The sequence below is a fragment of the Phyllostomus hastatus genome, unplaced genomic scaffold, assembly GCF_019186645.2.
Source record: "Phyllostomus hastatus isolate PE091 unplaced genomic scaffold, TTU_PhHast_1.1 phas_contig_152, whole genome shotgun sequence".
Classification (NCBI taxonomy): Eukaryota; Metazoa; Chordata; class Mammalia; order Chiroptera; family Phyllostomidae; genus Phyllostomus; species Phyllostomus hastatus.
This window is the reverse complement of record NW_025333622.1, coordinates 5,141,714-5,153,848: the sequence shown is the minus strand read 5'-3', so window position 1 is coordinate 5,153,848 and position 12,135 is coordinate 5,141,714. Positions and strand designations below refer to the sequence as shown.

Genomic DNA, 12,135 nt, shown 5'->3' with positions numbered 1-12,135 from the left:
CTTCATCACCTCTAATGCTCTAAGGAGTCATACAAGGTGTGTGTTAGACGCCAAACTACTGGCTCTTTGCAACACAAGTGTATTTTCTTACATATATTCTTTTGTACATGCTCTTTCCTTTATCTAGAAAGCTCTTCCACTCTCCCAGTTCATCCACTCAGTGAATTTTTATTCATGTTTCAAAACTTTGTATAGATAGTCTCCTTTATTCTGAAGCATCCTTCCTTATAGAGCAAACTCCCTCTGTCTATATTATTTCTACGCCCTGTACCTAGTTCTGCTGTTTATATCACGTCATATTATATGTGTTTCTATGTCTGCCTCCCCTACTGCTATGTAAGCCTTTGATACCATTAGCTCTGCTTAATTCATATGTGTGTTTAGTGCCTCCTGTTTGGCACAGAGTTAGAGTTCTTAATGTTGACCTCAGACAGGGATTAATTGTGTAGAGCCATGATGCAAAGATCATCGTATATGGTGACTAAGAAATCATAAAGCCCTTTTAAGAGTAAAGTTTTATGAGAATAAAGGTTATTAAAATTGGATTTCCAAATTTTAAAGAGCAGGGCTGGTGATTAGGACATACAAAACTGAATGGGTGATAAGGCAATTGAAAAACTAGAAATTTGGCAATAGAAGAAAAAGAAATAAATGTGTATTGAATTAGAATGAAGAGGAGGATTTGTTTTGTTTTATCACTTTTTAAAAAATGAGACCAGTGCAGTCTGAAGAGAGAGGGAAAGAACATTTAGAGCCAGTAGGAAGAGAGTGATTAAAGATTACAGATGAGAGTGGTAATAAATGAGGTGCAATACAAGGGCAGGGGGGATTGAAATGGGATCTGGAGCAAGACCAGAATTTCACTTTGAAAGAGTCTGGAAATCAAAGAAAGAAAAAAAGGGGTAGAAACATAGTTAAAATACCCCATGCCCATGTTTGTTTTTCTCCTATGTATTTACAATATTTAGAACTGGGTTGTAATTGAGGATGTCACCAGAAATTCAAGTTTAATCTCTTAACTTGCTTTTCTTTTCATCCTAACATCCCGTGTTAAAAAACCTCATTATTCTGTTTTGTTATTCTTCATTAACTCTTATTACCTGACATTCATCGTGTTCTATATTGGCTTTTCTCAGTACCCCACTAAAACATAATTTCTAGGATGGAATTTGTTTACCATTGAAGTAAAGTGCTTAGAATACCTGGCATAGTGTAGGCATTTTATCTGTTGAAAGAAAAATAAATTGGTTTAAAATGTACTTATGTGCCAACTCCTACATTTACATCCCCAGCCTGACTTCTCAGAGCTGTCTCCTACTGTGTGGAATTACCAACTTTACAACTCACGTTTCAAGGGGGTCTCAAATTGAACGTATCCAAAATGCACTCCTGATACATTTTAGATAGGCGTTCTTTTTTCAATACATGCCGTATTATCTTCAGTTAGTTAAGACGGATACCTTAGAGTTATTCTCTAGTCACCCCTTTCTGCTGTCATTTTTATTTCCCAAATATAATTAATTCACATGTCCTCTTTTCTCCATCTTCACTGCTATCACTCTAGTCTAAAACAGCGTCATCACTCATCTGGACTTTACAATATCATCCTGACTATTTTCCAATTTTCTCTCCACATTCTTCTTTATTCTCCACATTGCATCCTGGAATTGTTTAATCTTTAACTCATATCCTATTATGCATTAAGTTAAATTCAGTTCTTCATCTTCACATAACATGCCTTGTTTAGTATAGCCTCGTTATTGTTCCTTTTTCTTTTCTTTCTTTCTTTCTTTCATTGTTTTTTTTCCCCTCTTTATTTTGTGTGTGTGTGTTTGGGTCCTAGTTATCTTTCCAACTTTTGCTTATTCCACTCTTCACTTTTGTTTTTGCTCACCATGATCAAGTCCTCTAGCACTTCAGAGTCTTTCCTGCTTTAGAGCATCTGGGTTTACCAGTGTATGATTACTTTCCATGGCTGGTTTCTTGTCAAGACAGACCCCTTCTCATAGCTTAGGTTTCAACTTAAATACCACCTCTTTATTTGGGTAATGCCTTCTTTAACTGTTCTATCTAGATATGGCTCCTTTTATTATTCTCTGAGCCCATACTGTTTCTTTCTAGATCTTGATTATTAAGATTTTTTTTTGTTTGCTTACCTGTTTACTCGCTGCTGTTTTAAACACCCTCCCCAACTCCTGCCACACATATGTATCCACAGACACCAAATGATTAGGCCTATGAAGTCCAGAATTTGTTCTGTTTCTTTTCACTGTTAACATACAGCACCTGTCATTGACAGCATGCTAGGGATGCTCAGGAACTATTTGTGTGAATGAGGAAAGTAAGTACTAGTATGTGAAAGTTATGAAGCAGTGAGTATTTTATCTTGATCAAAAGGAGCATGGCTGCAGCTAGGACCACATATTTGATACACAAGATTTTGATTATTTTTAAATAAGGTTTAAGTTATATGTATATATACCTATATGTGTATTACATGTGTGAAAACTTCTAGTTTTGTAAAAGAAACTGGATTGTGAGTTTCAGGAGATATATAAAGTTGAGACAGTGTTATTTTTGTGGTACTAGTCTGAATTGTAATGTAGTTTCTCAGTGATGTTTCTGTTTAATTCAGTGTGAAAATGCATCTCTAAAAGAACAAATAGAGTCTACAAATAAAGAACTAGAGATTACCAAGGAAAAACTTCACACTATTGAACAAGCCTGGGAACAGGAAACTAAATTAGGTAAGTACTGTGATTATGATAATATAAAATGATTAAGATCTAATAGTGAATATTTTTCATTTAAAGTTCCTTTTCTAAACTGAATGAAAAGAAAGTATTTTGATAAAAATGAACTCTAACAGTTTAATTTAGCAGGCAGTTGAATAATACCATCTACTAATCTCCACCAAAATTTGGTTTTCAGTTATAAAATTAGATTTGTTCCAAATAAAATCACATATGTTAAAAATTTATAACTAATCATTAGCTGTTTTGAACTATTTAACAGTCAAGACTGGCAATAATTTTGAAATACCTACATTGTAGTGACAGTATTATAAGTTGCTTCACCATCTATAAAGTTATGTCAGGGCTGTATCATGTGACATTTTAAATTAAAAGATGACCATATAGCATTAAAATTTTTTAAAATTTATATTACTCATGGTTCCAGTACTATATTAACACTTTTTGTATTACCTTATACATGCTTAAATATTGTATGTACTTTAAATTATAGTAAATGTAGTATAAGCTGTATTTATTTAGTAGATATCAAAATATTGCTATTTTTATTCATACTTATAAATATTTATGCAGTATCTTTCTGTGTTTGAATGATGAAATCTCTAGCTTTTCTTATTTTTGTTATTGTTATCGTGCTACAAAGAACATCTTCATGTATATCTAACAGAAATTATTTTCTCAGAGGGTATTAAAATCTTTGTTGCTCCTCTAGGGTTTTCCATACTAGTTTTTCAAATGGTTTCTTTAGTTTATAGCATTTAAAACTTTTTATCTTGCTAGCTTTATGCTTTATAATTTTCAGATAAATTTGCCACTTTGGTTAAGGTGTTTTCATGTGTTTCCTTTCTGGACCTTTGAGCTCTAATGCTGTTCACAGGTTCTGTTGCTAAATAAAACTGTGTTGTTATATTGGTAACTGAGATATGTAGTTTAGAGAGGTCTAACATTGGGAAGTCTAAAATAAGCTATTTTTAGAACCCTAACTGATGTGGTTCGGTAGGTTGAGTGTCATCCCACAAACTGAAAGGTTACCAGTTCAATTCCTGGTCAGGGCACATCTCTGGGTTGCATGTCAGATCCTCAGTTGGGGGCGTGCAATCAATGTTTCTCTTCCTCTCTTTCTCCTTCCCTTCATCTCTCTCTAATAATAAATAAATACATTCTTTAAAATAAAATAAGCTACTTTTAAAAATATAATTTTTAATTCATTAAGAGATTTGAAATGAGTTGACATCCATGTAACTCCTACATCAAAGAAGATACCATTTAAGATAAATAAAATGAGTATTATGCTGTATCTTTTTAATAATTCCTATAGAAATTTTTAAATTTTCAAATACTTTAATCTCTCCCATGCATGACTTTATGCCATGAAAGATTTTAAAGCTTTCATTATTTTCTGTTGTTTGTATATCTTTGTTTGGAAGTGTCACATATTAGCTTTTTTCATCCAAGAGTTTATTGGTGTTAGCGTGGTGTGCACTACCCTCTCCCTAAGAAAATACCATACGCAAGAGTGTAGAGATGGCTCATCGCTGTACTTTTTGTGACAGGCCTCTTTATGTTATCATAGTTTAGCACAGAATTGAACGGAGAAGGGGTTTTATATTCCTAGTATATTTATACTTAATGCAGTTTTTTTCTTTTATTCATGGTGTTCAGGATTGACTGAATGAGTCTCTATTCCATAATGGACTGACTAACACTTTTAGCTTCTTTCAGTAATCTGTTACTGTTAATTATTTGATCATTGCTTGCAGTAGCTATTCTAAAATCATAGATGCATGCAGAACAAAATGAAGTACTTCTTAAAACTGAGGAAGACACTGAAACCATTTTTTGTTAGTTTGTTTTAAATATATACATATATATACTTCTTCAAGCAAATTCAGTTATAAAACTCAAGCTTGTGAAGCTAAAAATATAAGAGGGGACGTTATTGGTGTTTTGAATCACTTCTTAGTTCCTTGAAATAATTGACTTCACTGAACATGTGATTAATTGATTCTCCAAAAAATAAAACACTATACCAAATTTTGTTTCTTATCTGAAACATGTTGGTAATGCAAAGAAAAACATTAATTTTCTCTTCAGTAACGACTAGTAACTAATGTTAATCCTACGTGATGCCTTTTCATGGGAAATTTTTTATTTTGTTTTCATATGTATTTATTTATGATTATATTTTATTATACTATTACAGTTGTCCCAGGTTTTCCCCCTTTACCTCCTTTCACCCAGCACCCCCACTCCCTCAGGCAATCCCCACACCATTGTTCATGTCCATGGGTCATGCGCATAATTCTTTGGCTTCTCCATTTACTACTTTACAGACCCATGGCTATTCTGTAACTACCTATTTGTAATTCTTAATCCTCTCACCTCTTAACCCATTCCTCCACACCGCCCTCCACCTGGCAACCATCAAAACTTATCCATGATTTTGTCTCTGTTCTTTGTGTTTGCTTAGTTCATTTTTTATACTCAATAGTTTATAGATATGTATTTTTGCCATTTTATTGTTCATAGTTTTAATCTTCTTTTTCTTAAATAAGTCCGTTTAACATTTCATATAATAATGGTTTGGTGATGATGAGCTCCTTTAGTTTATTTCTTGTCTGAGAAGCTCTTTATCTGCCCTTCAATTCTAAGTGATAGCTTTGCCGGGTAGAGCAATCTTGGCCAGCGTTCTCTGCTTTTCATTATTTCGAATATTCCTTGCCAATAACTTCAGACCTGCAAAGTTGCTTTAGAGAAATCAGCTGACAGTCTTATGGGAACTCCCACATTGGTAACTAACTGCTTTTCTCTTGCTACATTATGATTCTCTTTTTATCTTTAACCTTTGGTGTTTTAATGATGATGTGTCTTGAAGTGGGCCTCTTTGCATCCATCTTGTGTGGGACTCTCTGTGCTTCCTGGACTTGCACATCTATTTCCTTCACCAAATTAGGGAATTTTTCTTTGATTACTTTTTCAAATAGATTTTCAATTTCTTGTTATTTCTCTTTTCCTTCTGGCAGCCCTGTGAAGCAAATGTTGGGATGCTTAAGTTGTCCCATAGGCTGCTTACACTATCCTCACTTTTTTTAATTCATTTTTCTTCTTATTGTCTTGATTAGTTGTTTTGCTACCTTATGTTCCAATGGATTTCATTCTCAGCTTCATCCACTTTACTGTTGTTTTCCTTTAAATTGTTCTTTATTTCAATTAGTGAATCCTTCATTTCTGACTGGATCTTTTTTATGCTATTGAGGTCCTCTCTTAAGTTTGTTGAGAATCCTTATAACCAGTGTTTTGAGTTCCTGACCTGAAGGATTGCTAATCCTTGAAGGATTTCCATTCTGTTTGTTTATTTTTCTGGAGTTTTGATCTGTTCTTTCATTTGGGACATGTTTGTCTCCTCATTTTGGGAGCCTCCTATGTTTGTTTCTATGTATTAGGTAGAGCTGCTGTGACTCCCTGTCTTGGTAGCATGGCTCAGTGGGAGTGAGTCTGAGTAAGTCCTTGTGTGGGTTTTTTTAAGAGGAACTGCTTTGAGACTCTAGAAGTTTCTTTCACCAACTCAAACCCCACTGGTTTTTGTAGCCAGAAGTTGTGGAAACTTATTTTCCTAGGACTGGAACCCTGGGCAGGGGACCTGGTGTTGGGCTGGGACTCCTTCCTCCAGAGTATTCCCTCCTGATTTTTGTATCACCACACATAGTTGTGGGACCAGCCTGTTCCACATCTCCACATCTCTGCTCTTCCTATGAGTCTGGGTGGATGCAGTTTCTTTAATTCCATAGTTGTTGTACTTCCATTCCACTCAATTTCCGATGGTTCTGAGTGATGGTTGTTCTATAGTTTTGTTATGATTTTGATGTGGTTGTGTGAGGAGGTAAGCCATGTGTACCTGTGCCTCCATCTTTTTATTTTATTTAACCACAGACTTCTTTGTCCAAAGACAAGCCATACTATGTGTGTGTGTGTATCGTATACATATGTACATATATACATGTATATACACATATATAATCACACGTATATGAGATTAGTTTGTGGTAACTAATAAAATAATTTAAAATGTTTGGTGTTAGAGGTTTATATATGCTATATTATACTTAACTAATACTTAACTAATGAGTATAATACTCATAGAGGATAGATACTTGGTGAGACCCCTAAATCATATGGCTTCATGTTTTAATTTTAACTTGACTCTGTGAGACTTTAAAATAAAGTCATTGCACTTATATTCACCAAATAGTGTTATTCTTTGAATTTCTTATTATATAATATATATCATAGTAAGATATCTTATTATATCATAATAAGATTTTATTATATCATTTATCTACTTTCAGTTATCAAAATATAGTTATTTACCCTTTTTTGATTCTCTGTATGTGACACCATTTACACTATATTTTTTTCATTGTTATTTCAGTAATCCCATGAGGAATAGTTTTTATTATCATTTGATTGATGAAGAATGTATGTTTCGGAGAGATTAAATGGGAAAGGCAGCATGTAACAGGAAGAGTTATGTCTAGAGCTATGACTAGAATCTGGACCTGCCATAATTCAGAGGGCTTGTGTTTTCTACTGAACACAATGTCTAAAATATCTGGAATATAATTTTTATAAGAACAGCATAAGTTTGACTTAAATATTCTTGTATATAGGAAATGAATCTAATATGGATAAGGCCAAGAAATCAATAACCAACACTGAGATTGCTTCTATTTCAAAAAAAATCACTATGCTGGAGATGAAGGAATTAAATGAACGGCAGCGGGCTGAACATTCCCAAAAGATGTATGAACACATAAGGACTTCATTAAAACAAATGGAAGAACGTAATTTTGAATTGGAAACCAAATTCGCTGAGGTTTGATATTACAGTTTTTATCATGTAATTAAAAAATAAGGAATTAGTTGTGGTAGACATTGTATTATGTAAGAGGTTTGTTTATATCTCTGAAGTAGCGTATTAATCTAGTACTTATGTTTTATGTAATAGATAAAAATAGAAGATGTATTTTTAAATGTTTAAAAAGAAAACAAATATTTCTGTGAATGAGTTCTTATTTCTCACCAGCATTACATTATTAGATTTAATATGCAAAAGAAAGAATACTTGCTTAATAATAGAATTACTTGCCACTACCTTCCATTCATTTAACAAATACTTATTTGGTGCCTATTTCATTCCAGACACTGTAGAGGGGCTGGAATTATAGCAGGAAACAAAATACTGTAAACAGTAATCTCTGCTCTCAGGGACTTTGTATTCTAATAGGAGATTTGAGACTTTTTTGATGTGGTCAGAATTTTTAAAATGGATGGTAATAAATACAGTTTGCAAGTATTTGACAGTTTATGATGAAGTAGCATTCTTGTAATGTTTGTTTTACCTTGAGAATTAGTATAATTTTCAAAGTATGGCATCATTTTGTTTTATTTTAACTGTCACTAAATATATATTAATGTTTTATTAACTCATTTAGATTTATTTACAGGTGATATAACTGAAGTAAAATATAATGAGTATACTGCATTCCTAACACATTAAGAATATCAGAAATTCTGCCCTGGCTGGTGTGGCTCAGTGGATTGAGCACCAGCCTGCAAATTTAAAGGTCACTGGTTAGATTCCCAGTCAGGGCACATGCCTGGGTTGCAGACTGGATCCCCAGTTGGGGACATGTGAGAGGCAGCCAATCTATGTTTCTTTCCCTCTCTGTCTCCCTTCATTATCCTCTCTCTAGAAATAAATAAAAATAAAATCTTAAGAAAAATATCAGAGATTCTGATATTATCAGATTGTGAGTTGCCTAACAAAAATGACTTTTAGTGGGTTGGCATATAACCAGAGTTTGCATGATTTATTCCTAACTCTTTCTCTCTTTACCCTTTTTAATCTGTTCTTTGTTCTTCACACTCAATTCAATGTGTGGACTAATGCAATGTAAAGAGGACTGCAGTATGCTAAAAGCTAAATTAAAAAAGAAAAACCTCTTTAAAAACTAATATATCTGAATATTTCCTGTTACTTTTTTTTTAGCTTACCAAAATCAACTTGGAAGCACAGAAGGTAGAACAGATTTTAAGAGATGAATTAGCTGATAGTGTGAGCAAGACAGTAAGTGATGCTGATAGACAACGGATTCTAGAATTAGAGAAGAATGAAATGGAACTAAAAGTTGAAGTGTCAAAGTGAGTTCATGTAAACTTTCTGGTCACTTGATTAGATGTATCTACTCTTAATTTGTTTTTAAGAAACCTAAATACAGTGGTACAGGGAAATATACTGTTAGTGGCAATTGATACTGGTTTCTTTTCAGAAGAACATGCTTAAATAATCTAATTAGAGTGGTTTTTAATGGGCATAAATAATAATATTGAAGAGGAAATCACTTCAAGATTCACAAATTTTCAGAGTCCAAGGATAATGTTTACAGAAAGAGCTGACTGGGAATCAGGACCCTCTGAGGCTTAGTTCTTCTACATATTAACATTTTTTTAGAAGGGAGGGCCATTAATTTATTTGAACTTGTTCTTTATTTTTTACCTTATTAGAGCAATTACTTTATAAGTGCCTCTTCTGCCTGTTCAGAAGGTTGATGTAAAAATATAAGGAAACATTCAAATTTTGATTAGTTTGGGGTATTTACTATATATACTATGCTAAACACATACTAACTCATACAATTATACTTAACTCTGAAGTAACATTGTTATTTTCATGTGATGTGTAGAAACAGTTTATTTGCTTAGAACACAACATATATGTAAGGTGTAAATACTGTGTGCCAGGTAGATATGCTATATATTCACTCTCTTTTATGATTATGTGTTCCTTCAGTAGAAAAATGTAAGGATCCCAATTTGGCTGGTCAATACACAATACAATATACAGATGATCTATTTTAGAAACCTGTAATTTTATAAACGAAAGTCACCTTAATAAATCAAACAAAATAAAAAACAAAAAAACTAAAAAAAAAAAAAAGTGTGAGGATCCCTGAGTTGATCTGTGTGATAGCCATTTTTGGAGCTTTGATATCATTTTGGGAATATCAGTCATCTGAGCCATGTTCACTGTGAAAGGTTCCTTTTTATATTTCCTATCACCTCACGGACCTTGCCTTTTGAAATGAGCTCAGTTATGTTATTCATTTTATATCTTAATTAATGAAAACATATATAACTGTCAATGAGAGCTTGTAATCAGTATGAGGAAACTTTACTTATCTGTCACACTGAACTAAAATAGTTCCAACCCAGAGTAAAACTCATTTTACCTTACCTGTGTTATCTCAACACAATAGTCATATAAGCAATTTAATAAATTCCCTGACTGGTGTGGCTCAGTGGATTGAATGCTGGCCTTTGAACCAAAGGGTCACTGGTTTGTTTCCCAGTCAGTACATGTGTGGGTTGCGGGCCAGGCCCCCAGTAGGGGGTGCAGGAGAGGCAACCACATATTTATGTTTCTCTCCCTCTCATCTTCCCTTCCACTCTCTAAAAACAAATAAATAAAATCTTTAAAAGATGAAATTTAATAAATTACCATTAAGCTCCCCTCTTTTATTATAAATTTAGAAAATATATCATCTTTTTCACATTTCTGGTAACTTGTAAATTAAAATAAAGCACATCAATACATGCATCAGTCTATTTAGAGAACCTTGGAATTTTAAATATCTGTAATCGTTTTTTATGCCAAACCTCACTCTCAATTTTATTGTATTTTTCCATTGCCATTTAGACCCCTTATACCCCACTGCACCCCGCAGTCACCACACTGTTGTCCATAAGTCCTTTTACCTTTTTGCTTGATCCTTTTACCCCCAATTCCTCCCATAGCTGACAGCCTGCTCTTTATCTATAAATCTGTCTCTATTTTGCTTGTTAGTTCAGTTTATTCATTAGATTCCATACATGAGTGAAATCATGTGATATTTGTCTGTTTCTGATTGGCTTATTTCACTTAGCATAATACTCTCCAGGTCCACCCATGCTGTCACAAATGGTAAAATTTTTTCATTTTTACAGCTGAGTAGTATTCCATTGTGTAAATGTCCCATAGTTATTTTATTCTCTTAGCTACTGTTGGATGCTTGGGCTGCTTTCATATCTGGGAGATTGTAAATAATGCTGCAGTGAACATAGGGGTGCTTATGTTCTTTCGAATTAGTGTTTTGGGTTTCTTTTAATAAATTCAGAGAAGTGAGATTGCTGGGTCAAAAGGTAATTACATTTTTAATGTTTTGAGGTTATTTCCATACTGCTTTCCACCATGGCTGCACCAGTCTGCCGCCAACAGTTCAAAAATGTTCCCCTTTTGTTGCAGATGGGAAAAGACAGACCTGAGTCAGGCTGTCTTTCTCCCCCAACTCAGTTCTTGTCTCGCTCGCAAGACACAAAGCCAAGAGAGAGACAAACACGTATAGTAGAAATGACATAGCAAATTTATTTATGAAATACATACGAGTACAAAGCTGCAGGCAGGCACCCAGCTAATCTGGATGTGTCACGTATAGAGGAAAAAACGTTGTTAGTGAATCTGTTAGTAAGTTAGTGAGTTTGATCTATACACTTGAGCTGAGGCTACAAGTGGATACTTAGCTAATCTAAGTACACTGACAGTTGGAATTCAGAGGTTATTATTACCTCAGTCAGCTTTTAGTTTCCCTCCCCTTGTTCCCTTTCTAAATCTTAGGAATAATGTCCAACTACAAAGGCTTTATTTCTCAGTTAGTAAAGCTCTTTATTATAGTAAAATTGTTACAGAGGCCCCTTTTCCCATCATAGGCCCCCCTCTTCCTCCTGTGCAGTTCCCGCTTACGATGTTCAAATCACCCGGCAATCTTAGTAAGGTTGTTACTGAAGCCCCTTTTCTCAGCACAGTCTGAAGGGCTCTTCCCTCCTCCTGCGCTATTTGGCTTGTGATGCTCAGGAATGTGGCAAATCTTATCAAACCCGAGCTCAGGACTGCTGAGCTAATTGGTGAGACATGTCTTCCTTTTGCTTCTAGTCTCCTGTGTTAAGTTCTTTGTTAGGTTGTAATGGTGAGGGCCCTGCCTTTGTTTCCCCTCTGGCTGTTCATTCCTGGCTGCTACCTAACACTTTTTCCATATTGTCAACAGCACTTAATGTGGAATTATAACAAATAAAGCTACCTAACACCATATTCTAGCTATGCCAAACTATGATAAGTATCTTTTCAAAAACATGTGAAATAGGAGTGCTTTGGTCACATGCATTTGGAAAATAATGTATACAAGGGGAGACCCCCCCAAAAAACCAGAATTATGTTGTGGAGGGCAGGGCCCTTGTAATACAGGCTACCCCTTACATGGTGAGTGTTCTAGGAACCCATCTGCATTAGTGC

General features: G+C 34.3%; 1 protein-coding gene across 6 annotated transcripts in view; it reads left to right on the top strand.

Annotated features, from left to right (window-relative positions):
* Positions 1-12,135, top strand: part of CEP290 (centrosomal protein 290) — a 97,075-nt gene that overhangs the window by 40,398 nt on the left and 44,542 nt on the right. For all 6 annotated transcript variants that reach the window (XM_045830411.1, XM_045830412.1, XM_045830407.1 and 3 more), the window contains 3 exons: positions 2,636-2,747; positions 7,421-7,626; positions 8,803-8,954. In XM_045830411.1, the coding sequence (XP_045686367.1) occupies positions 2,636-2,747; positions 7,421-7,626; positions 8,803-8,954 (470 nt within the window). The remainder of the gene's footprint in view (positions 1-2,635; positions 2,748-7,420; positions 7,627-8,802; positions 8,955-12,135) is intronic.